This window comes from Lampris incognitus, chromosome 13 (assembly GCF_029633865.1).
Source record: "Lampris incognitus isolate fLamInc1 chromosome 13, fLamInc1.hap2, whole genome shotgun sequence".
Lineage (NCBI taxonomy): Eukaryota > Metazoa > Chordata > Actinopteri > Lampriformes > Lampridae > Lampris > Lampris incognitus.
In genome coordinates this window covers 35,076,935-35,101,447 of record NC_079223.1, presented here as the reverse complement: position 1 = coordinate 35,101,447, position 24,513 = coordinate 35,076,935, and the positions used below count along the sequence as shown (strand labels likewise).

Genomic DNA, 24,513 nt, shown 5'->3' with positions numbered 1-24,513 from the left:
TCGCTGTTGTATTTTTCAACCAGATTATATTATTGCACCAGTTTCGGTCATAATTTTGGGAACCTTGTGTTTTGTTTTTGGTGTTTGTTTGTTTTTCCCAGAATTGCGGTTGATGAAAACCGCAAATTATAACACGGCGATGAGAGAATCGCTTCATTAACACTTTGACACGTGTGTAATCCTATGAATGAACGGGTGATCCTCCTGAATTGTGTAAACACAATGCCCATTGCACGTTGTCCGTGCAATCCCTCTCTGTTGCTCTCCCCGAGGTTTCTTCCTATTTTTTCTCCATGTTAAAGTTTTTTTTAAATTATTATTTATTTAGGGTGTTGTTCCTTATCCGATGCGAGGGTCTAAGGACGGGATGTTGTGTTACTGTAAAGCCCCCTGAGGCAAATTTGTAACATTGATTTGACGCCGCCACACATGGACGTCATATCCTCCCTCGGCGAGCTGTGCTTCCTGCCTTGCTGAGGGAGGGGACGGTGCTGACGGCTGGGAGGACGAAAGGAGAGAGCTTTCGGGAAAAGAAATAAGGGAGTGGGGAAGGCCCAGGGATACACCGTCCGTCGGGTATAAAGACACCTCGTCTCACTTCAACCGCTTAATTTTTTTCCCTCGGATCGGCGCTGAAATGTCGACCAGTCGTCAGTTTAGCGAAAGCAGGGCCATCCCGACCAGGACGGTGTTGATCAACGACACAACACAGCTACCTCATGACTATTGTACTACTCCCGGAGGCACTTTATTTTCAACCACTCCGGGAGGTAAGTGTTTATCGCGTCTGCTTTGGCGTATTTCTGAATGAAACGAGGGGGGGCTAACATGCGTTTTGACGTGTTTGCGCCATCACGAAGCACCTGTTCAGAGCGCTGTCAGTACGGCCTAGGCTGCCAGACAGTCCTGCGAGATCGATCCAAAACAAAAACAATACATAGCCCCGCCTCCACCTACCCAGGCGACGACGTGATTGGCTTGCGTGCAGCGCATTGATTGACGGCAATGGATTGCAGGCCATTTGAATTATAATCTTGCAGATCAAACGATCGCTCCTTGGAACAGTTTAGCATGTTTACTTAGAGCGTCATAAAGCCTGCACTAAATTCATCGTTAAGATAAAGGTCTCGTTAAAGGCTCTGCCGTATTGTCAGTATATTGTACAGGGTGTGCCTTCACAACACTTGGCCTGTTTTTCTTGTGTTTTATTTTTTTTTCCAGTGTTCAGCCAATTTTGAGATTGCAGCATTGCATTGCAATGTTGAGGGACAATTAACAGATTCTGCGGAGGGGTTAAATGTAAAGATTTCTACGTGTTTGGCTATTTACTCCATTAAAGATACTAATGTTTGAAACTTTTGTAACACATGGGGTAACATTTCCTTGGATTGCTGTAGCTTTTACATAGTGTTGATAAGAGGGGATGGAGCCTTTAAAAGTTCCAATAACAAATCGCAGTATTTATAATATTGTGATATTCTTAAAATCACTATGTATTGAATTGTCTGTAAAATATATTTGCAATATCTTGCGATGTCCCAGTCCAGTCTGAGATATTGGTACCGTATTCGAGCTATCCATCCATCCATTATCTGAACTGCTTATCCTGCTCTCAGGGTCACGGGGATTCAAGCTAATGGTGGCATATTCTTAATTGATTCGGACTGGCTATATTAAACCCAATCAAATTCCAATCCTTTATTTATTTTACCCCCTCTACACCAACTGTCAAAAAGGTGTCGTAAATGCCCCATTACACTCCATCTATGTTTGGAAGATTTAAGCAGCCCAACAGCTACTTATAATAACTGCTTTTCCAGTTTTGCCGAGCTACTTTCAACATGACTAATATAATAATGCACTCAGAGAGAAATAATTAGGATGAATACAATGATTTCTTGTTACTCTTTGGAGGGTCAACTAGCCCTAGTCAGTAATAGTAGGATGCACCCATAGTACATATCATTCGATTCACTATGTGGTGGATTGTATTGCATTTTAACCACTGTTTCTTGTTTTTAACCACCCACTGAGTCATTAGGTTGTTCTCTCTCTCTCTCTCTCTCTCTCTCTCTCTCTCTCTCTCTCTCTCTCTCTCTCTCTCTCTCTCTGCCTCTCTCTCTTTATATGTGGTGTGAGTGTGTCAACATTAGTTTTCCATTTTGTACTGTACACAGGAAGATACTTACCACCACATTATCCCTTACTTAATAATAATAATAATCATATACAGCGCTTTTCTAACACTCAAAGTCACTTTACAATAAACAGGGTGAAACAAGACAACAAATAAACATAACACAAACATACAGGGGTGGATGGGAAGGGGGGGCGAAGAGAGGGAGAAACGGCAGCCACACACGATGCCAGCAGTACTCTCTGACTTAAACAGATACAAAGGGGCAAGAAAAACAAAAAACATCAGCGCTGTAGATGTTGATTTTCTTTAGGGGTTTAATTTGCAGCATATACTTGGCTGCAAATTAAACATTTGTGTGTCTCCATTTATTGGTAGTATGTGTAAACTTACATTGTACACCTAATAAACTTGAACTTTGCACTGTTTAAACATCTGATGTTTATTCAGATGGTAAAGTAACATGACATTCATATTTCTCCTGCCACAGGAACCCGGATCATCTATGACCGTAAGTTCCTTTTGGACAGGCGTAATTCTCCCATTGCCCAGACCCCCCCTGCCCACCTCCCTGTCATCCCAGGGGTGACCAGCCAAAATGTCCTGAATGAGAACAAGAAGAATGTGGCCAACAACCACATCAATAACCATGACAGCAAGCCAGGAGTTGGTAAGAATGCCTATAGGGAAAGATGGTGCACTCACTGTTCTACTCAAGTAGCAATGCTTGTTGCTTTGAAGCAGATTTAGCATTAGCAGTTATTCCTTGTCACCCATATTTACAAACCCACCACCCCTGTAGTTTCTTTGAGCCATCTCTCCATGAAATGGGTGGCACGGTGGCCCAGTGGTTAGTGCTGTTGCCTCATAGCAAGAAGGTCCTGGGTTCGAACCCCAGGCTGTCCCTGGTCCTTTCTCTGTGGAGTTTGCATGTTCTCCCTGTGTCTGCGTGGGTTTCCTCTGGGTGCTCCGGTTTCCTCCCGTCATCAAAGACATGCTTGTGAGGGTTAATACTCCTGCCTGTGCCCCTGACCAAGGAAATAGGAAAAAAAGAACTGGAGTTAGTCCCCGGGTGCTGCAGCTGCCCACTGCTCCTACCATAGGATGTGGTAAATGCAGAAAACAAATTTCGTTGTATTCATGTACAGTGACAAATTATAAAGTGAAGTGAAAATATTTCAACTTCTCTAAAATAGTACATGTATGATTATGGACCAACCAAGCCTATTCCAAACATGTCTTAACAATATTTTTTTATGTCTTTTTCTGCTCCAAGGTGATGATGCTCAGTTTGAAATGGACATCTAACAGACTGGAACCACACCAGAAGAAGTTAAATAATCTGGCATACAGGTTCCAGTGGCTTGGCTTGTAGAAACCAATGTTGTGAGCCCTCATGGCAGCCATCTTCTTTAAGCTCTCTGTCTCGCTGCTGGATGTGATATGTGTAAACCATGGGGATGCAGTATATCATAAACTATGTTATGGACAACCTTGGGGACTAGCCAGAAAGTTGATTCGAATAGATTCCGTGGTTACCAGTAGCCATGCAGAACCAGCACACAACACAGGAAAGGACCTGAGCTAAATGTACTTAGGCAAACTTTCAAATTCACACACGACAGTGCCCATTTCAAAGCTTACGTTGATCATCATTCTGTAAGTCAGGTTCCAACCAGAGCACATGGAAAAACTGACACTTCTGTAGGTTGTGTTCAGCCTAAGAAAACTGTACTTTTGAGTGCAGGCCTTTGAATCAGTCAAAAGGTTTGATGTTCATATTAGTCTTTGGTGTTTGAAGACCATCTTTAACACTCTATGATTTAAATTATTTTTGTTTGGGTTTTGAACTACTTGAAAAGCTCCACAATCTTTTGATATTTCTTTAGTCTAATTAGTTCCAAACGATTTTACATAAAGGGATGCCGTGTTTAGTTTCTTTCAGAATAGCTCAAGAGTTCATGTCATTCCGATATTCTATGTTTCATCACCAACATAGGCCTATATCTCTCATGTTTTCAGTGGGGTAAAAGATTAAAAAATTGACAATTATAGGCCATTTTTAACTGTTTGTTAATTGAACAATATTTCATCATACAGTAATTATGTGAGGGGTTTGATAAATACGTTTACGGCAAATGCTTGATTCCTAAATTTTGTTTAGAAATACATTTGAAGATATAACCAGTCAAGCTTGTCAGTTTTGTCACTACTGTAATCTTTCTGTCCCGATCCATTTACAAATTTCTCTCCTGCAAAGTAAATTTAAAAAATGTTTGCTGTAGATTTAATCTAGGGTTCCTTCTGTGAATTACCTGGTTTGTTGTTTTGGCAAGAACCTAAAAACAAGGCAAGGCAAGGAATTTATTCTTGGAGACCTCTGGTGGGTGCTTTTGAGTATTCACACCATGTAACATTTAGTACAACGTGAGAATTTCTAAATTTTGAAAGAACTATTTGGAGACTTTTGAAACCTTGAAATTATCCAAGTGTTTTATATACATCTTATTTGTAATGAATTTTCTTGCTTTAAAAGAATATATTTTCCAGGCGATTGTAGAGTTTAAGAGGGCCAACTCCTTAAAATGGTTACTAGCCAGAAATCATCTGCCACATTGGTCTTATACACAGACTGTATGGTTTGGATATAAGCCCACTCAAGCCTTTTTATTTATTTCAGCTGTCAAGGAACCAGAAAAAGTTGTTTGCATTGGGTTAGGTACATAATATAACATTAATCTACAATACGTGTCTTCCCCCAGTGTCCTTAATCTGTTACTTTACCTTATTCTCTTGTGCTAAATATATCTGCCCATGCCTTACATTACTTGAGCTAAAATGCAGTGACTAAAACTAGGGTCTTTGTCATCAGATATACTTTTCAACAGATATTTTGTTTATTTTTTTAAGTGCAACATTGTACAGTTAACACTGTGTTTACCAGCTGGGAAAAATAACAACTTTTGTCAAATCATGTATTTTGCTATCCATTTTCCCTTCAAGCAGCCAGGTTGGCTGTCCATAATGTCATTATTTTGAATGGTGATATTTCAAATAGCATAATTAGCTGCATGCAGTGGTGGATCTGGAGATTTTTTCCTGGGGTGGCAAAGGGGTGGCAAGACTGTGTCCCAGAGGTGGCAGCTGCCACCCCTTGCCACCCTGTAGATCCGCGCCTGTGAGGGGGAGGGGGATTCTAAATCGGCGACTTCTGTTTGAGATGAGTTTGGTGCGGGTCTCATTGACCTTCACCATGCATGTACATAAAATATACTTTAAAAACATATTATCTGATTTATAAATGGGGTGGCAACAGGGGTGGCAAGACTGTGTCCCAGAGGTGGCAGCTGCCACCCCTTGCCACCCTGTAGATCCGCCCCTGGCTGCATGTGATTTAGATTTAAAAGACTTCCCAATGCTCCATAAGTTGCACAATTTATTTTCTTTTTAGTTTTTCTTGCTACGATCACAGTCCAATCTGCAGTCCAAATAGCAGGCGTGATCTCTGCAAATAAATTACAATAAGACACCCATTTACAAATCATACTATTAGTTTTACTGCTTTATTGAAATGATTGAATGAATGAAATTGCATTTGTCAAAGGAGGTGTTTTTTTGTTGTTGTTTTTTTTTTTTTGCTCTGCCATGAACTCTAGACATGTTTAAGTTTTAACATGTTTAGGATTTGTTTGCACACATCTTGCATTGCACATTTCGAGTTGGATAAATATTTGTATGATGACATCAAAATTAATATTGCAGATTAGTTTCAGGTCAGTTTGGTATGACATCGAGGGCTTAACATTGTATATTGCAGAGAGATTTAAAACACATTTACTGTAACCTTCCATTCTGATTTTTAATTAACTATGCTTTCAATGAAACGCCAATGCCAGTGGACACTGTTGCAGCAAGATCAATAAAGTTCCTTAATAAGATAATGCTGTTATAGTTTTAATTTCCTTTGTGCGTTTTTCAACAAGCAACTGTAACATTCCTGTAAGTCTGATGATGCATATGGTGAAATGGTTAATGAGAATATGTAATTTGTAGTATTTAGCTGTTGGAGAGTTGTATACATGAAAAAGCTGCACAGTTTAAATGAGAACGCAAACCCTTTCCTGACATCCTCTCGTGTGATAGCCGGATCGTCTGGGAGCCACTGTGACAGGTCTGGATTGGTAATGCAACTACACTGCTCAAAAAAATAAAGGGAACACATAAGCAATGCAATGTAGCTCCAAGTCAATCACACTTTTGAGATATCAACCTGTCCAGTTAGGAAGCAACACTGATTTGTGAATCAATTTCACCTGTTGGTAAATTGTTTAATTTCCACCAGGTGGAAATTAGACAATTTGCAAGACAACCCCTATAAAAGGAATGGATTTGCAGGTGGTGGCCACAGACCATTTGCCTGCCCTCATCTTTTCTGGCCGATCTTTGGTTAGTTTTTCATTTTGCTAGTGCCCTCACCACTAAAACGAGGCGGTATCTGAGGCGGTATCTGCAACCTACAGAAGTTGCTCAGGTAGTGCAGCTCATCCAGGATGGCACATCAATGCGTGCTGTGGCAAGAAGATTTGATGTGTCTCCCAGCACAGTGTCCAGAGCATGGAGGAGGTACCAGGAGACAGGCCAGGAGACGTGGAGGGGGCCGCAGGAGGACAACAACCCCGCAGCAGGACCGCTATCTGGTCCTTTGTGCAAGGAGGAACAGGAGGAGCACTGCCGGAGCCCTACAAAACGACCTTCAACAGGCCACTAATGTGCAGGTTCCTGCTCAAACAGTGAGAAACAGAATGCATGAGGATGGAATGAGAGCCCGACGTCCACAGTTGGGGCCTGTGCTCACAGCCCAACACCGTGCAGCCCGATTGACCTTTGCCAGAGAACATCTTGGTTGGCAGATTCGCCATTGGCCCCCTGTGCTCTTCACAGATGAGAGCAGGTTCACACTGAACACGTGACAGACGTGAGAGAGTCTGGAGACGCTGTGGAGAACGTTCTGCTGCCTGCAACATCCTCCAGCATGACCGGTTTGGCAGTGGGTCAGTGATGGTCTGGGGAGGCATATCCTTGGAGGGCCGCACAGACCTCTACGTGCTAGCCAGAGGTACCATGACTGCCATTAGGTACCGGGATGAGATCCTCAGACCCATTGTCAGACCATATGCTGGTGCAGTGGGCCCTGGGTTCCTGCTCATGCATGACAATGCTCGTCCTCATGTGGCCAGAGTGTGTCAGCAGTTCCTGTATGTCGAGGGCATTGATGCTACGGACTGGCCTGCATGTTCCCCAGACCTGAATCCAATCGAGCACCTCTGAGACATCATGTCTCGTACCATCCGCCAACGCGATGTCGCACCACAGACTGTCCAGGAGTTGACCGATGCCCTGATCCAGGTCTGGGAGGAGATCCCTCAGGAGACCATCCGTCGTCTCATCAGGAGCATGCCCAGACGTTGTAGGGAGTGCATACAGGCACGTGGAGGCCTCACACACGACTGAGCCTCATTTTGAATCGTCTTGAAGAATTTCCGCAGAAGTTGGATCAGCCAATGTTCTCATTTTCCACTTTGATTTTGAGTATGATTCTGAATCCAGACCTTAATGGGCTAATGATTTTGATTTCCATTGATCATTCTTAGGTTATTTTGTTCTAAACACATTCCTCTGTCTAATAAATAAAGATTTTCAGCTGAAATATTTCATTCATCGAGGTCTATATTGTGTTTTTAGGTGTTCTTTATTTTTTTGAGCAGTATAGCTCAAACTCTTGAGTTTGCTTGCTTAATCTGTGTGTGTGTGGTCTGTGCGCGCGCACCCCGCTAGCGCGTACATTTGTACGCACGATGCATAACAACCTAAATGTGACAGAAAATGAGCCATAGATGGACCAAGCCGTGTACTTAGGTTAAATTTGTCTTTATGCATTCTCAGTAATCCAGGTAATTTGATTTTGTATTTAATATTTTTTAATATGCTGTACCGACTGAGGCAATTAACCAACCTGCATACAAGCCAAACGTGCTTGCCAATCGAAGGTCGATAATTGAATTGAAAGCTTAACAACGAATCTTAATTTTACATGGAACTGAATACGACCAATTTAATCGAACAGATAATGGCTGGATGGAGGAATAATTGGGATCAACATTCCATAATGGCGGGGGGTTATAAATTTGCTCTTATTTCGTCGTTATACCGCTTTATCCACCTTGCTCTTTCTTTCTTTCTTTCTTTCTTTCTTTCTTTATTGTTTGATTATCCTTCCATTCATCGCTATCGTTTTACATCAGGCAAGACTAAAGTACCCAATTCATTTTGTGCGGGCATTTCATTGGACGTCTGCTGGTCCTTCCTCCTTTTCGACTTCCCTGAGCGAGGCTAGCGTCAAGATGGTGAGTTTTCTTGTAGAAATTGTCAACAAAATCCACTGTTTATCAAGACCATCCTTTCACCGTCATACGTTTTATACACCCCGAGTGTTCATATAAGTCATAATTTTGGATAGATACTAATATTGACGTGATAGAAACTGTCACCGGCCAACTTTAATAAATAACTCGATGGGCCCCTCCAAGCGCTATGATCTGACTCGTCCATCACTGTTTTTGGAGTTTTTACAGTCAGGGTTTGTGTAGTCCAGTTTAATTTCGCTGTTCTCTAGCTGATGGTAGCAACGCGATCCAAACAGGCTGCTTTGCCCCAAATGAAAGTGTACATGCTTTTATTTTCCGAGGGTTGTGCAGCCTGCTATTAACGATTACTACACTACGCTAGCTTTCGTTGCTAACATTAGCATGAATGGCAGTGGTGGCCAAGGGAAGCCCACGGTGAAATTGCACTTGGAAATATTTATGTACAGCTTTGAAATTCGTCTGTTTGGATTAACTTTGATCAATGCTGTGAAAATGCTGGTGTAACTTAAATGTCCACGATCTAGTGTATTGACAGGGGAGTAACGGTTTAAATCTTTCCTATGTTCTTTACTGCTAGCTAGGGCTCCATAGTCTCTCAGTGGCAAATGCAGATAACCTTTTATGAGTTGGTGAAGAAGCCTCTAACTTATCCTCGCTTTTTACTTCCTTCTCAGAATGACACAGTTACAGTCAGGACCCGCAAGTTCATGACGAACCGGCTGCTTCAGAGGAAGCAAATGGTAAACGTTCAATGTTTTTTTGGGTTTTTTTTTATGCAGGTCACATTGTAACTCGTAGTATCTGGTCACAGTGTATGTGTTTTTATTCACAGGTCGTTGATGTCCTGCATCCAGGCAAGGCCACAGTCCCAAAGACTGAAATCAGGGAAAAGCTTGCCAAAATGTACAAGACCACTCCTGATGTGGTATTCGTCTTTGGCTTCAGGACCCAGTTTGGTGGTGGCAAGACAACAGGCTTTGCCATGGTCTATGATTCCTTAGACTATGCCAAAAAGAATGAGCCCAAGCACAGACTGGCCAGGGTGAGTTAACAATAGCATTTTTGCCTTTGCTGGATAGAGGATAGTGAAGTGTCAGACAGGAAACACGGGAGAGAGAGATGGGCACAACATGAAACAAAAGGTAACTGGTTGGAATTGATCCAGGGACGTTGCAGTTATGTGGCATGCGCCGTAACTATTCGGCTACCAGGGTGCCAGAACGCACAATCAAAGGACGAAACAAAACAGTAATGCATTGAGCACATGGATTTTTCCTGTTCTTTTGCATAATGTTTTAAATTTCCCACATAAAGAAGCATAGTTAGCTTGAGAGGTTTGTTTAAATGATGTGCAACCAATGCTGAATTTTGAACTTGCATTCGAATAACTGAGAAAGAATTGCCCTTATCAAGAGGATTTCAGTTTCATCTTTAAATCATTGTGACATGATCCTCCATTTTGGCTCACATAGAAATTATTGCAACTAAAATCCTGAAGGATTACTCGTTTTGTTTAACCTACGGGCACCTGTGGTTATACATCAATTGCATTGATTTTTGAGCACTTAAAAACTCAGAGACCCATTTTAAAATGGAAGTTATCTGTTGTGTCAGTTCCTCTCCCATAGCTGAACCAAGGTTTTAGCTGTTGATGTTACAGTAACTGTTGGTTAAATTGTTCTATGCACTTGTGTTGAATGGCCATAAAAGTTGAACAAAACTGAAATGTGTATATTTGGCTATTGCATAGAGTTGTTTTTCTCATTTGATTTGAACAGCCTTAAAATTTGATCAGTTAATTTTTGCTTTAATTGCTTTTGCAAATTTCTTCAATTCAATATGGGCTTTATGTATGTTGACACTTAAGGGTCGATGATTATAACTTAAGAGGCCATCTTTAGCCAATAATGACACCTAAATGTGTTGGATTTAAGGATGAAAATTGGGTTCTTGGAGGTTGCTGCTAACAATTCTGCAAAGTGCGGCAAAATCTTAATTCAAACCTTTCCTTAACTGCCAAGGAGACTTGTGAAAAAGTTATGTAATGTATTGCTGCAAATGACATGGCATGTTTTAATGTTATGCAATGAAATATATTTAATCTCAAATGTGCAAGTAGAATAAAATGACGAGGACAGAAAGGCAGTAAATCATTTCACATTAAAAATAAATGCGCTTGAGGCCCAGCTGATCTGAAGACAAGAACTAAATTGGGTCGATGATTACAATGATAATGAACTCTGAGTAGAGATGTTAAAGGACTGAAAATCAAATTTCTCAGTTCTACGCCCATCATCATTCTGAATTATCTCAGAAAAACTTGCATGATTATATTTAAATCTTGTCTCAAAATGTAGTTAGTAATGCCTGTCCATGGCTTCGATAACAATTTAAGTGAATGGGAGTGGCCCCGTTTGGCTTATTGCTGTACATTGGCTTGCTTCTGGATTTTAAGAAATCTCTGCTTAGTTGAATATGTTTTGATACAGCGATGCTTAATATGGCAGCAGATGTACAACAGTATTTCCATAATGGTGATTTGTTCACTGCCAGAATTGATTATTTTTAAATTGAGATTGATTTGGGATTATCAGTGACCGTTGGCAAATGTGAATAGTCTCATGCAAACGAGTCGTTTTAAAACATTGTGTAATTGATGGTACTTAAATCCCACTGCTATTGAATTGGTTCTACCGGTCCATCTAAGCCTGTCTAATAAGCCCATGAGGAGAATGATTGGTTGTAGTTAGATAAACTTTGGTTGTAGTTAGATGAACTTTTTCATCCAATGAGTACCAAACAAGGTGCTCCTCAGATTTACTCAAGGGGAAAGATTTACCTACATGTTGTGCTGTGATGGATGTTAACTTCAGGCAATGTCAACTTTGACACTACTGACTTTTTTATCTGAAATCAAAATAAGGCTCCAGGCTGCCTATCACCATAATTGTAAAAAAAACCCTCAAATTTAAACTGTATTAAAAGTTGTGCATAGTGGGTTTTCGGCATCTACTTATGTGCTCATTCAATTATCTGATGTTATGCTTTAAATGTCTCTCCCTTTAGCATGGTCTGTATGAGAAAAAGAAGTCCTCAAGGAAACAGCGCAAGGAACGCAAGAACAGAATGAAGAAAGTACGGGGCACCAAGAAGGCCAGCGTGGGTGCTTCTGGCAAAAAGGTAACGTGACATGCCAAGAAATCAGCCACTGACCACTATCCTTGGCTTTGTACACTTAACTGTCCTTCACAGTCCACGAATAAGAGGCCATGTGCACCAAGGATTTCTTTTCCTCAACAAGTAGTTTTCAGTACTTGTGAATAAAAACTCATAGGTCATATAAAGTTTACCCTTTCTGTTGTAATATTCATCGCTTGCTTATTTTCCTACCCTATTAGTCTTGCTCTTGCATGACTCTTCTGTTTTAATTGTTTTTGTTATCTTTTCCAATCATCTTTTCAATCTTTGTTCTGGAACTGTAGAAGGTAAATGTATAATGCATACGTAGACTAACTGCTGTGTGGAGATAATAGTGGTGATAGTCCTGATAGATGGATGACGCTAACTCCCTACTCTTAAACCAGTTTGACAGTACAAGCTAGTGACCCTACCCCAATCCCATGGGATTATTTTTTCCCACCAGTTAATACTCGGATGTTGCTATTCGTAGCATTAATCTTAATGTGGTGACTAGAACACTAATGATGTTAAAACAGTTTTTAGAACCCTGTGGTACCACCATGCTAATTGCTAATTTTAAGTTACCTAGAATAGATCTCTGACCATAGACTGGCTGCTTCAGACAGTCCTGCTGGCTGTTTAAATGCCCATATTGTGTGATGTGTCTGCCACAGTTTGATTTGCCCAACCCCCCTGTCACAATACACATTGTCATGCAGTTGATCTATGACAATCCATTCAGAGGTCTCTTCTGGGTTTTTATTCCACCCAAGTGTAAAGTAAGGAAGTTAACATGATTTTTCTTTCATCCTTTGCCTTTTTAATTTTGCTTCCCATGGATTTCATTTGCAGAAATGAGGTGTCAGTTTCAGGTATCCAAGCTGAACAAGCATGGTGTGCTGTTGTGTTGCACATCAAACGCTGTTAGACTAAGACTTTTGCATGTCTTACCTCCTTTTATCTGTTTTTTTTCCTTTGGCCTTTCCCTGTCAAGATTCAAGCACCCCTCCCACCCTAACAACGTTTTTGGCCCCAAACCCCTTTTGCCACTATGATTGCTGTAATCTTTGGTAGTCTCGGCCCACCCTGTCTAATATTTGATTAGGCGTAAGCACTTGGCTTTGATTGAATTAAAAATGTGCTGGTTAGGCACAGCTCATTCTTGTGAGTTTGCTCAATGCTTTTGACAAGCTTGGGTAACAAATAGAAGTGGTGTTGTGAAGCATGTGGCATTTACTAGTTTTACAATGTGATGAGCGTGACGTAACGAACTGTATGTCAGCAAGTGTATTTTACACTGAAATACTTTTTGCTGAAATTGTGAAGGTTCTTAAAAAGCACGTTCCTAAATTCGTTTGGTCCAATTAACCAAATTTTATGTCATCGTTTGTGGCTTTCCCCTCTTTAGAATGTAATTTACCTGTCTTTCTATAGCCATTAGTTTGGGGAAATATTGTGTTAACGTGCTGTTCTAATTTAGCTCTTCTCTTCTCCCTGTAGTGAGTCTGGAAAACCAGGGAAGGTCTTCGTGCTCAAGATGTTCTTGTATATTGTCCTCAAATAAAAAGTTTGGAAAAAAAATGGAAAATGTCTTTTCTTTGGTTTCTTCGCTTTAAAGTCCCGAGTTTTTCCTTTCCATATTTTACTCAAATTGGTTCATTACATTGCTAATTTTTGTCAATTTAGACGTTAAAGTTAAGTGTGGGACTTAAATGAACGGCCGTTACATTCAAGCCCCTGCCAAACGAGTTCACACGATGCTCATTAAGCCTGTCACCGCCAGGTAAATATTAACCATCAAGCTCTGCCTCTGATTGGTTGAGGTTAGCGTTTGCCAATCAGAGGCATGCTAACCCTTTCGTCACACGGAAGTTGGCTCTAAAGTATGTAAAAACGATAGATGCTTTCCCAGAGCTGAAGTAGCGACGGAGTAGTTTCTGAGAGGGAGAAAACGGCGTTCAGAGGAAGGGTTAAAGTTAAAAAAAAATATCGACGCTGAGGAAACGCATGAATAACCATTTGTAAAATATTTGAAGTAGGCCATGCAGCTATTACGTTGTGGATTTTTTTTTAAACTAAGTAAGCGCTCGTCGACAGGTTGTGTAATTACTCTCACTGCCAGAAGGGGGAGACAACTTCCGCAACTGCAGGTTTAAACAAGTGTGTCTTCGTTAAATTTGGTTATAGACGTTTACCTGATTCCCGCCCTCTGAAAAATTAGCCTTTGCAGATTTTAGCATGTGTTTCAACGATGTACTGATGTGTACTGTCTTGCAGGTTCACTTATCTCGTCCTCCCAACCAGGCGTTAACATGTCTTCAGTTAAATAGGCCATTGAATTTTGATCACTTTTGTAGTATCTGCCTTGACAATTATCCTATTGTATTTATTACCTACTGTCGCAAATCCTTTTTTGAACTTTTCTCCCGTACAAATGCATGTACAAAATGAACTGAAGAAATTGCCCTGTGTAAAATATTGTTGCAATAACACGGTTTCTATACGCTTCCTGGAAATTTATGGATTAGTTTTCCAGTCATGAGAAACATAAAAGTAATGAAATCGATCAAATGTCCTGTAAATATTGAGGTCGTGGAAAAATGTATTTTTTTACCCATTGAAATTGGCCGATTTCTGGTGTATTGTTAAGCTGTATTTCACGTCGTGTTTTTTCTACTGAATACATCTATCGATTTTTTTGTGGATGACTTGGTGCTTCCATCCATCCATTATCCAAACCGCTAATCCTGCTCTCAGGGTCGCGAGGATGCTGGAGCCTATCCCAGCAGTCAGTGGGCGGCAGCCGGGGAGACGCGCTGGACAGGCCGCCAGGCCATCACAGGGCCCTCTAGGGCCTACAGTGTTCGCACTAATCCAACGAATTGAATTTGTGTACTCTGATCCAGCCCCGAGTCCCTGATGTGAAAGCCTCCTAATTCTACTCCATTGTAGCCAAGCGGGGTTAAGACATTTAAACAATGATTTTTATTTATTTATTTTTAGAAATGATCATTGGTAAATAATGGATATGATGACCAATTCACACAACTAAGACGTCCTATTAAGTTCAGAATGTATCTTTAAGACTAGGAAATAACTAAGTTATATCAATGACCAAAATCCCAGGTGAGACCCAGTTTGACGCCACAATATTGATATATCAATATATTGGCTAGCTCTAATTGACTGTTGTTTTTTGAGGCGTCCACTTTTACTGAACAATGTGACTTAACATGAGCACGGCTGTCATGTGTATATCCAAGCAAAGGTCATGAAAACGATCAACGATTTTCTTGGGGGGGACGAAAACAAAAACGGTGGGAACCCTGAGTAGTACAAGTGGCCACACGAGGACGCCATTTAAGTGCTGTAGTTCTTTTCTGTAGTGGAGGAGCGTTGAGCCAAATCACAAGACCCTTTCCCTGTAATGTTACAAGGGGCCACATGAGGACTCCCTGTCTTAAGCCTGTGTTACTGAAATAAGCACTGGATAGAATTTAATAGGATGTCCGCACCACATGTTCCAGAGTAGCCCCTCTGACAATTGGTATTCTTCCCCAATATAATCCCCTCCCCCCTCCCCCAACAAAACCAGCACCTAGTCATGACTCTAAATTATACTAACGTGAAGACGGAGGAGTCAGTATTAGGGCACCTTTTCCTTGTTGTATAAACAACCATTTGGCGCAGAATAGATCTCCCTTCTTTCCCCACTGTGACCTTTGCAGATAATTTGCATAGAAATACCCAGAGAAAGAGAGTGTAAATGAAGTGATTAAAATGCCGGAGAATGATCTGTCCTCAGGGTAGCACATCAAACCCCCCCCCTCCTCCCCACCTTCTTCCTCATTCTACCACATTTCTTTGTGGAGGAGAGGAAGGGCAGCCACAATAACGGGTGCGCCCTCGTGCACTCAGCAGCTCTTTGTCTAAATTACAAACGTACTACTTTTCTATCGGTAAGGAGAAGAGCATTGGCGTAGGAATATTTTAGGTCAGAGCACGTTCCGTTAATTATGACTTACGAGTATAACGCAGGCCTTCTTTGATAGGCACTCCAGCACAGAAGTGAGAGGGCCACTGACCTTTGCTTCTTTCTTTTTTCCATGCATGTTGCAAGAGTACAGAGCAGCTACTTACCAGACCTGTTTCATTCAATCGCTGGGAATCTTTATTCAGACAAAATGCGTTTCTAGTCTTGAGTCCAGGGGTTTGACACAGAGACAAACTCTTGAATATAGGCCAGTCAAGTCTCCGCCACTCCAGAGTAATTTCGACCTGCCCCACTAAGAACGACTGGGGTGGTACATATGGTGGTGGTGGTGGTGGGTGGGGGGTCGGTCCACTTATGCATATTAGCAATTCTCTCTCATTTACTAGTAGATTTACATAATCAGCATCCTCCGTGCTTGTCTGAACAATACTTGCCAGCCAGGATTCAACACTAAACGGCCAATCATGATAACTGTGACTCCAGCGCAGTAGAAATCAGAAGAATTGTTATCCAAAAAAAGCCTGTTAACAAGCTGAACCATGATCAGCAATTTTTGGAAATAAAACACGCATAAAAATATGCAGCATCAACAACCTTTTCTGTTTGATTAAGTGAAGGTATCGCTGTATCAGACGGTGTGAAGGCCACGCGGCTATGAATAGATTTTCAGCACATACTTAAATTGTCTGTGACCCAGAAAATAGCAGGCCCGTTCATTTATCTCGGCCTGCACGCCGTCGAGGATGGGAGTGGGCGGGTGGACCGTGTGAAGAAGCACTTGCTTGGTCGGAGGGAGGGAATAATAAGTGTGGGGACAGACAGGAAAACTCACTTGGTTCCCTGTCAGCTCCGCTGGTGTGGTTGTGGGAGGTTTTGACATAAGTGGAGCTTTCAACCCGGGGACTGGTAACAGATGGTGTTGGGAAATTAAGCTCCTCTGTGCAGCCCTGGTGGTTCGTCCCACGAGCCTCTGCCTCTCTCCCCGTCTCCTCTCCTGCTCTCCCCATGGCCCCCGTTTCTGTCGCCTCTCTCCTCATTCTCCTCGCTCTTGTGACTGTTCTCACTGCCTCCTTTGTTTTAGATATTCAGCTTACTAGAATCACACACACACACACACACACACACACACATACACACCTTCCTCATTCCACCCCGTCCTTCTATAGTGTATCCCTTGTTTTGAAACACTAAACAAGGATGGCGTCAGTGGAAACAATTCGCAGAGTGAGCTTATGAACAGGATTGGGAATGTGGTGAGGGGACACAAATGAGGAGGAGGAGGATAAGAGACAGCTAGGTTGGGCATCCGAGTAGCATAGTGGTCTATTCCGTTGCCTACCAACACGGGGACCACCGGTTCAAATCCCCATGTTACCTCCGGCTTGGTCGGGCGTCCCTACAGACACAATTGACCGTGTCTGCGGGTGGGAAGCCAGATGTGGGTATGTGTCCCGGTCGCTGCACTAGCGCCTCCTCTGGTCGGTCGGGGGGCCTGTTCAGGGGGGAATAGCGTGATCCTCCCATGCACTATGTCCCCCTGGTGAAATTCCTCACTGTCAGGTGAAAAGAAGCGGCTGGTGACTCCACATGTATCAGAGGAGGCATGTGGTAGTCTGCAGCCCCCCCCCCCGATCAGCAGAGGGGGTGGAGCTGCGACCGGGATTGCTCGAAAGAGTGGGATAATTGGCCGGATGCAATTAGGGAGAAGAAGGGGGGGGGGTAAAAAAAAAGACGGCTAGGTCACGTTGTGAGTTAGCAAACTGGAAGGTTAGACTGGGCAGAGACACAGAAGGACGGGGGTGAGAGAGGATTGCTTGATTTTAAACCACAGAGGAGATGGGAGGGGACGGTATGGTACAGGGGAATGTGCTGTAAGGAGATGCAGTCTCAGCACTGACACCCTGTTTGCCACGGACCCACACACATAACAAATAAGAGGTCATTAGTTACTCCAGGTGTTTCCTCCAGGGCCGGAGAGAGGTTAGTAATGCCTCTGTTCCCCTAGATCATGGGTGGCTAACCATGTGGCATGGAGAGCCATGTGTACGCAGGTTTTCATTCCAGCCAGACTCCACACCAGGTGATTTCACCGATTAGCAACCCTTCAACCAAGGAGGGAGAATGTATCAGTGCAAACACCTGGTGTGGAGTCTGACTGGAATGAAAACCTGCATACACACGGCTCTCCATGGCACATGGTTAGCCACCGCTGCCCTAGATTGTTTGAGTGCAATGTGTATTGTATATGTCAGTTAGAGGGTTATGATGAATGCGTGTTTCTGATTTCACAACAGGTGGAGTTTTAATGGTCCGTCTCTCAACACACACACCGCCAAGTTGCAGTGCTATGAAGAGACAATGGGCAGGATTCCCAGTGTTTCTTTCCTGCTACACAGATATCAACAGCAGCATGTTGTCGGCTTCTTTAAAGAACTGGCACTCGGTAGAGCAATGCATTTAAAATGTTTATTTATTTATTTATTTTTTGGGGCATGTTGTTTTGCAGTGTTCCTATGTAAGCGATCATGTATGTTGAAGCGTTTCAGCATGTTACAGTAACACGGGGATTAGCTGATCATTGTGCAGTAATTGGGTCCATATCGCCTTCATAACAATCGTTTCCAAACTCGCCATTGCGATGATCAACCATCCCTTCATGATCATTTTTTTTGCTACTGGCACCCAATAATGAGTGTTTTCACTGGCAATGTGAACATTTTGACAAGGGGCAAGTTAGAGCTGTAAAAGTGTGGCTCCGCATTTGAGGATGCTATGCATCTTAATGAGGTGTGCCTCTCTTGTTGGCCTCAGCAGGGGAATCATCACAGCTCATTTTGCAGTCCTGCAGTGTCCTATCCGCCTTGGCAGCCAGCAGTAAGTTGACTCCATCTGCCAGTTGCTAGGTACTGATATGTAAAATGATCTGTGCCTCTGTAGCCCCTTAGCATCAGGGAAGTGATTTCCTTTTGAGGGCAAACTGGGTTTGGTGAATCCTAATTATCCTCTTTGCTTCAGCAGCCTGACACGGTTTGTCATTTATCCCCTGTGAAAGCGGCAGAGGGGAGACGGTCTGCAGAGACTACACCAAACTGCCCGCAAACAGAAAGAGCTCCAGTAGGAATGGCTATTTTCTAACTCCATTTTCACAGGTTCAGAGAGAGGTGAAGAAACACTATCCACTGTCTAGTACTCACCTTACGTAAAACTGGTGAAATTCCCTTCCTGGTTTCAACCGTGGAGTGTATTGAGACCTTTGTCTGGCTTTTTCAAATTGTGAGCATGGTGGCTGGTGCACCGTGGAGGACCAGACGTCAAACAGGTAAAAGAGGAGCATGTCACCCCACCTCCGCGCCGCCACCCACCGCTCCAGGAATCCTGTTCATTTGTCTTGGCATGGAAAGATATTCCGCAGGGTAGGAAGAAAAGGGAGGGGGGTGAATGATGGGGGAGGGTGGGAGGAGAGAGAGAGAGAGAGAGAGAGAGAGAGAGAGAGAGAGAGAGAGAGAGAGAGAGAGAGAGAGAGAGAGAGAGAGAGAGAGAGAGAGAGAGAGAGAGAGAGAGAGAGAGAGAGAGAGAGAGAGAGAGAGAGAGAGAAAGTAGGCTTGGGCTGAAGGGGAGGTAAAGGAGAGAAAGGAAACTAGCGAGAGAAAACTAGGAGGGTGTGCTAATGAGAAAGGGCAGCAGATGTGAGTGGCAGTAAGATGGAATGCTCTGTGTGATGGCCATGCTGTACGGTCCAGACCGGGAGGTGTGTGTAGGCAGGCATTGAAGGATGGGTTACGTGTGTGTGTGTGTTTGTGTGTGTGTGCGTGTGCGTGTGCGCGTGTGTGTGTCCTTGGATAAAGGATTAAAGTTGGATACAGGGCTATCAGTCCAATGCAAAATAAGGCTGCATACCCCGCAGATAATCCCCCGTCCAATTCATCTTGGTCCATCAAGTTAGTAATGAAACTGAATCATATCCTAACGTAGTACATAACCATCTTAATATCATGGCGTTGTTGTGAAGTGCAGACCCACTGGCGGCTGCAATGTTAAAGCGGAGACTGTAATTCTCTATGTATTTCTTTTCTACTGCTCATTGGCGCCCAGTAGCAGGATGTCTGGTTCCCCACTTGATTGCATACTAATTGTGCTCACCTTGGTAGGTTTAACATAGAAACAGTGAAACAACAGAAATGGTACCATGTTAGGGGCTTTAGCTTGTCCTGGTGTACAACTTCAGCGAGAAAGCACAAACAAAACCAGAGAAGTACAAAGAGAAAAATAAATTGCACAAAATCAAATGTCTCCTGTTGAAACCTTATTCCATTTGCAGAAACTGCATAATAGACCCCCCCTTTTTTTTCTCCCCAATTGTATCCGGCCAATTACTCCTCTCTTCCGAGTTGTCCCCGTCGCTGCTCCACCCCCTCTGCCGATCCGGGGAGGGCCGCAGACTACCACATGTCTCCTCCGATACATGTGGAGTCACCAGCCGCTTCTTTTCACCTGACAGTGAGGAGTTTCGCCAGGGGGAAGTAGCGCGTGGGAGGATCACGCTACCCCCCCCCCCGAACAGGTACCCCAACCGACCAGAGGAGGCGCTAGTGCAGCGACCAAGACACATACCCACATCCGGCTTCCCACGGCCAATTATGTCTGTAGGGACGCCCGACCAAGCCGGAGGTAACGCGGGGATTCGAACCGACGATCCCCGTGTTGGTAGGCAATGGAACAGACCACCACGCTACCCGGAAGCTAAATTACTGGACATGACGTTTGTTCAAGCCAGTGCGGGGGGTAAATTTTTAAACTTCTGTCCAGTGAACGCAACAGATTTGACTATGGGTCTTTAACTGCATTAAGCAGCCGTGAGAATATCGATGTCAGTGTGATAAACAGTCTGAGGTATTGGCGTAAAATCAGACTGTCACAGTCCCCTTGTGTGGCGCCGTGATTTGATTGTCGGTCTACTGTATCACGGATGATCGCAATCAAATTATAATGGACTTCAAACGCAGTGAAGACGGGATGAGGGTTGCTTTAAGACTCCTCTGTACGGCTGTGTTCTTCTGTCATTTCTCAACCTATCCGCAATCCTCCACTCATTGGTATTCCTTTTCATATTGCGCTCTTCAATCAGCAGCGGAGGAGATCTGATTAATGGCAACAGTGAGAGCAATCTCCGAGTGATTCATTAAACAGGACTGGCATGAATAAAAAAGGAGATTTGCTCATATTGCCTCTCAGATCCCATAATACGCTCCGTCCCGGGAGAAATGTATAATTCATGGCGTTGTTAGTGACGGTGAACATGTCTACGCGTACACAGCGCCATGCAAAATGGCTGCTTCCGGTCGGGATACACGACTCGTTTATCATCTTATTAGGTTATGGTGAGAATAATTGATGTGTTACCTATGTAAGTGGCGAAATGTTGGTTTAACTGCTAGACTTTTAACACTGGCCTAAGTAATTACGCTATAATAGATCCTATTACTGCTGTCTGAGCGATCGCCTCAGCCACGCACGTGGGGGCACATGATGCATCGGTGACGAAACCCATTTGGATCATGACACCGTTCCGTCTCGGAAGGGACAATAACAACCGCAGCACCGGGGACTGCTCTCTGCTGTGATCTTTATGGATAACTCAGCAGGATTTGTTTTTTGTTTTTTTTGAGGATTTTTATGAAAAAAAGGAGAAAGTTTAGCCCCCCCCCCAACAGCTGTAAAATTAAGCCATTTTTAACCTTTAGCAGTCTTAGGAGACAGCCAGGCTTTTATCTCCTCTCATCCAGACCAGCGCGACTCTCTTTCCGCCTGCCTCAGCCAAACGCTGGGCTCGCTTCCCCCAACCTGTGCGATATATGCAGTGGCGAGGCTTTCACTTTTGCAAAATTGCAACCTCGCCTCGCCATAACTTTATCATTTTTACATTGCTAATTTACAGTGGTTTCAAACACGTGGTTGCTTTTTCATCTAAGGGTGCCAATACCAGGTTTGAATTGATAATATAGGATCATTGTGGTTCGTTTTATTAAATCAGGTCGCAAATGCTGGGTAAAAGTGCCCTAGCAGTGATTTAGATATATATTTTATTATCAGTAGTAGTACTACAATTACTGTTACTAGCATTATAATAGAAATTATAATAACATAGTGAGAAGAACTTAGTAAAGATAATAATGTGGCGGACACTAGGGGCTATGCCTCTCACCCAGCAGGACTGTGAGCTGGGGGCGTGGTTTACGTTCCCGGGCTCGTCGGTGCAGGCTTGTTCCTGCTGCTGTTGGTTTTTGGAGTTGAGGAATAAACATCAAACTCGCCTTGGTCTCCTGTGTTTTTCCTCATTCCTGCCACATTGGTGACCCCGAATCGAACATGTTTGGAGCAGAAGATGTGTGTGAATCCACTTCGGCCACGCCGCCCCGACTCTCACAGCCGGCCGTTCTCGCCGCGGCTGTGAAGCTCCCAGAGTTCTGGCAGAGCGACCCGGCCTCGTGGTTCCAGCATGTCGAGGCGCTGTTCCACCTGCGTGGAATCTCCGCGGAAGACTCCAGATACTATCTGGTCGTCGCTGCGCTGGACCAGCAGTCCACACGCCGGGCCATGCAGCTGTTGCGCGCCCCTCCGCAACACGATAAATACGTCGCCCTCAAACATCTTCTGCTCCGGAGGTACAGCCTAACTACCGCAGAGAGGGCAGATATAATCCTTTCCCTATCCGGTTTGGGCGACGGGACGGCTGTGGATCTCATGGACAATATGCTGTCGCTGCTAGGCTCAGACGAAGGTGGGTTCCTTTTCCCGCACGTTTTCCTGCGCCAGCTCCCGTCTCCTGTGCGCGCGGCTTTGGCTAACTCCCCGTGTCTGGCCGCTGGTGACTGCCGAGGTTTGGCTGAGGAGACCGATCGGGTGCTGCTGGCTACCAGACGGTTCTCTGTGCAGAGTGTGGCATCGGAGCCTCTGCAGCCGACGTCGGAGGACGCGGACCCGGCAGTGGTGGCTGGAGTGACTGCCCGGAGACGGCGCGGGAGAGGCCTCTGTTTCTTCCACCAGCGGTTCGGCGGCAAGGCGAGGCGCTGCGTCCCTCCGTGCACGTTTGAGACGGCGGGAACCTCCAGGGCAGCGCCCAGTAGCAGCTGTGGGTGCTGGTGGACGTAGTGAGCTGCTCTTCATTAAGGACACGATGTCAGGAAGACGGTTTCTGGTGGACTCAGGCTCGCAAAAGAGCCTACTCCCTCCTGCTAAGACAGACAGGTCGGCCGAAGGCGGCGGCCCACAGTTAAGTGCAGCTAACGGTTCGTCCATTGCGACGTTTGGCACAAGGTTGGTGACTGTTTGCTTCCACGGGCGCCATTTTGAGTGGGACTTTGTAGTCGCCGCCATTACTGTTCCTATTATCGGCGCGGATTTTCTGTGTGCTAATGGTCTGCTGGTTGATGTTTTAAACCGCCGTTTAATTGATGCTGTGTCTTTCGCCACTGTTCCGTGCGAGACAAGGGGAGCCGGGCCGTTAACACACGCTAACTTTTTAGCATTAGGGGATGTTTTTCAGCGTTTGCTGGCGGATTTTCCATCGGTGACTACACCTGCCTTTTCCATCGCGGTTACTAAACACGGGGTAGAACATTTCATTCCCACTCTGGGATCGCCAGTTTTTGCGCGCGCGCGGCGCCTCGACGCGGTAAAATTGGCTACAGCTAAGGAGGAGTTCGCCATCATGGAGCGTCTGGGTATAGTGAGGCGTTCCAACAGCCCGTGGGCCTCGCCGCTTCACATGGTGCCCAAGGCCGATGGGTCGTGGCGGCCTTGCGGCGATTTTCGCCGCCTGAACAACGTCACCGCCAATGACCGCTATCCCATCCCACACATACAGGACTTCTCCATACGCCTGGCAGGTACCACTATTTTCTCTAAGGTGGACCTGGTGCGCGGCTATCATCAGGTTCCCGTGCGCGCAGAGGACGTGCCCAAGACCGCAGTGATCACCCCGTTTGGGCTTTTCGAATTCATGCACATGCCTTTTGGCTTGAAGGGGGCAGCGCAAACCTTTCAGAGGTTGATGGACTCGGTGTTGCGTGACCTTGATTTCGTGTTCATTTATCTCGACGACATATTAGTGGCCAGTCCGTCAGCTGACGAGCACCTGGCGCACCTGAAACAGGTTTTCCGTCGTCTGGACGAACACGGCCTGATAGTCAACCCGGCCAAGTGTCAGTTTGGACTGCCGGTGATTGACTTCTTGGGTCACCGCATTTCGCCGCAAGGCGCGGTCCCGTTGCCTTCTAAGGTGCAAGCGGCGGCGGAATTTCCCCGCCCGGTCTCTGTTAAGGCATTGCAGGAATTATTGGGAATGGTGAATTTCTATAACCGTTTCCTCCCTCGCGCTGCCCACCTCCTTCAGCCACTTTACGAAGCCCTGCGGCTTAATAAGGCTAACGACCCTGTCGACTGGACTCCCGAACAGGTCCAGGCCTTTGACGGAGCTAAGTGCGCCCTGGCTAACGCTGCCCTCCTCGCCCATCCCACACCCACGGCGTCCATAGCTTTAACAACCGATGCGTCTGACATAGCCGTGGGGGCTGTGGTTGAACAGCGTGTGGCGAATGCGTGGCAGCCACTCGCATTTTTTAGCCGCAAACTGCGAGATAGCGAGCGCAAGCACAGCGTTTTTGACCGGGAGTTGCTGGCACTGCACCTTGCAACCCGGCATTTCCGCTTCCTGCTGGAGGGTCGCCCATTCACGGCTTATGTGGCTCATAAGCCGCTGACTTTTGCCATGTCCAAGG

The 24,513-nt window shown here is 44.6% G+C and overlaps 2 protein-coding genes across 2 annotated transcripts; both read left to right on the top strand.

Annotated features, from left to right (window-relative positions):
• The first annotated feature begins 484 nt into the window (after window positions 1-484).
• eif4ebp2 (eukaryotic translation initiation factor 4E binding protein 2) lies at window positions 485-6,078 on the top strand. Its single transcript, XM_056291583.1, has 3 exons — window positions 485-770; window positions 2,628-2,807; window positions 3,414-6,078. The coding sequence occupies exons 1-3, from the start codon at window positions 638-640 to the stop codon at window positions 3,443-3,445; spliced, it is 345 nt and encodes a 114-aa protein (XP_056147558.1). The 5' UTR covers window positions 485-637; the 3' UTR covers window positions 3,446-6,078.
• Window positions 6,079-8,485: 2,407 nt separating this feature from the next.
• rps24 (ribosomal protein S24) lies at window positions 8,486-13,330 on the top strand. The gene is made up of 5 exons (XM_056291896.1): window positions 8,486-8,541; window positions 9,237-9,302; window positions 9,395-9,604; window positions 11,629-11,742; window positions 13,243-13,330. The coding sequence occupies exons 1-5, from the start codon at window positions 8,539-8,541 to the stop codon at window positions 13,243-13,245; spliced, it is 396 nt and encodes a 131-aa protein (XP_056147871.1). The 5' UTR covers window positions 8,486-8,538; the 3' UTR covers window positions 13,246-13,330.
• Window positions 13,331-24,513: the final 11,183 nt, after the last annotated feature.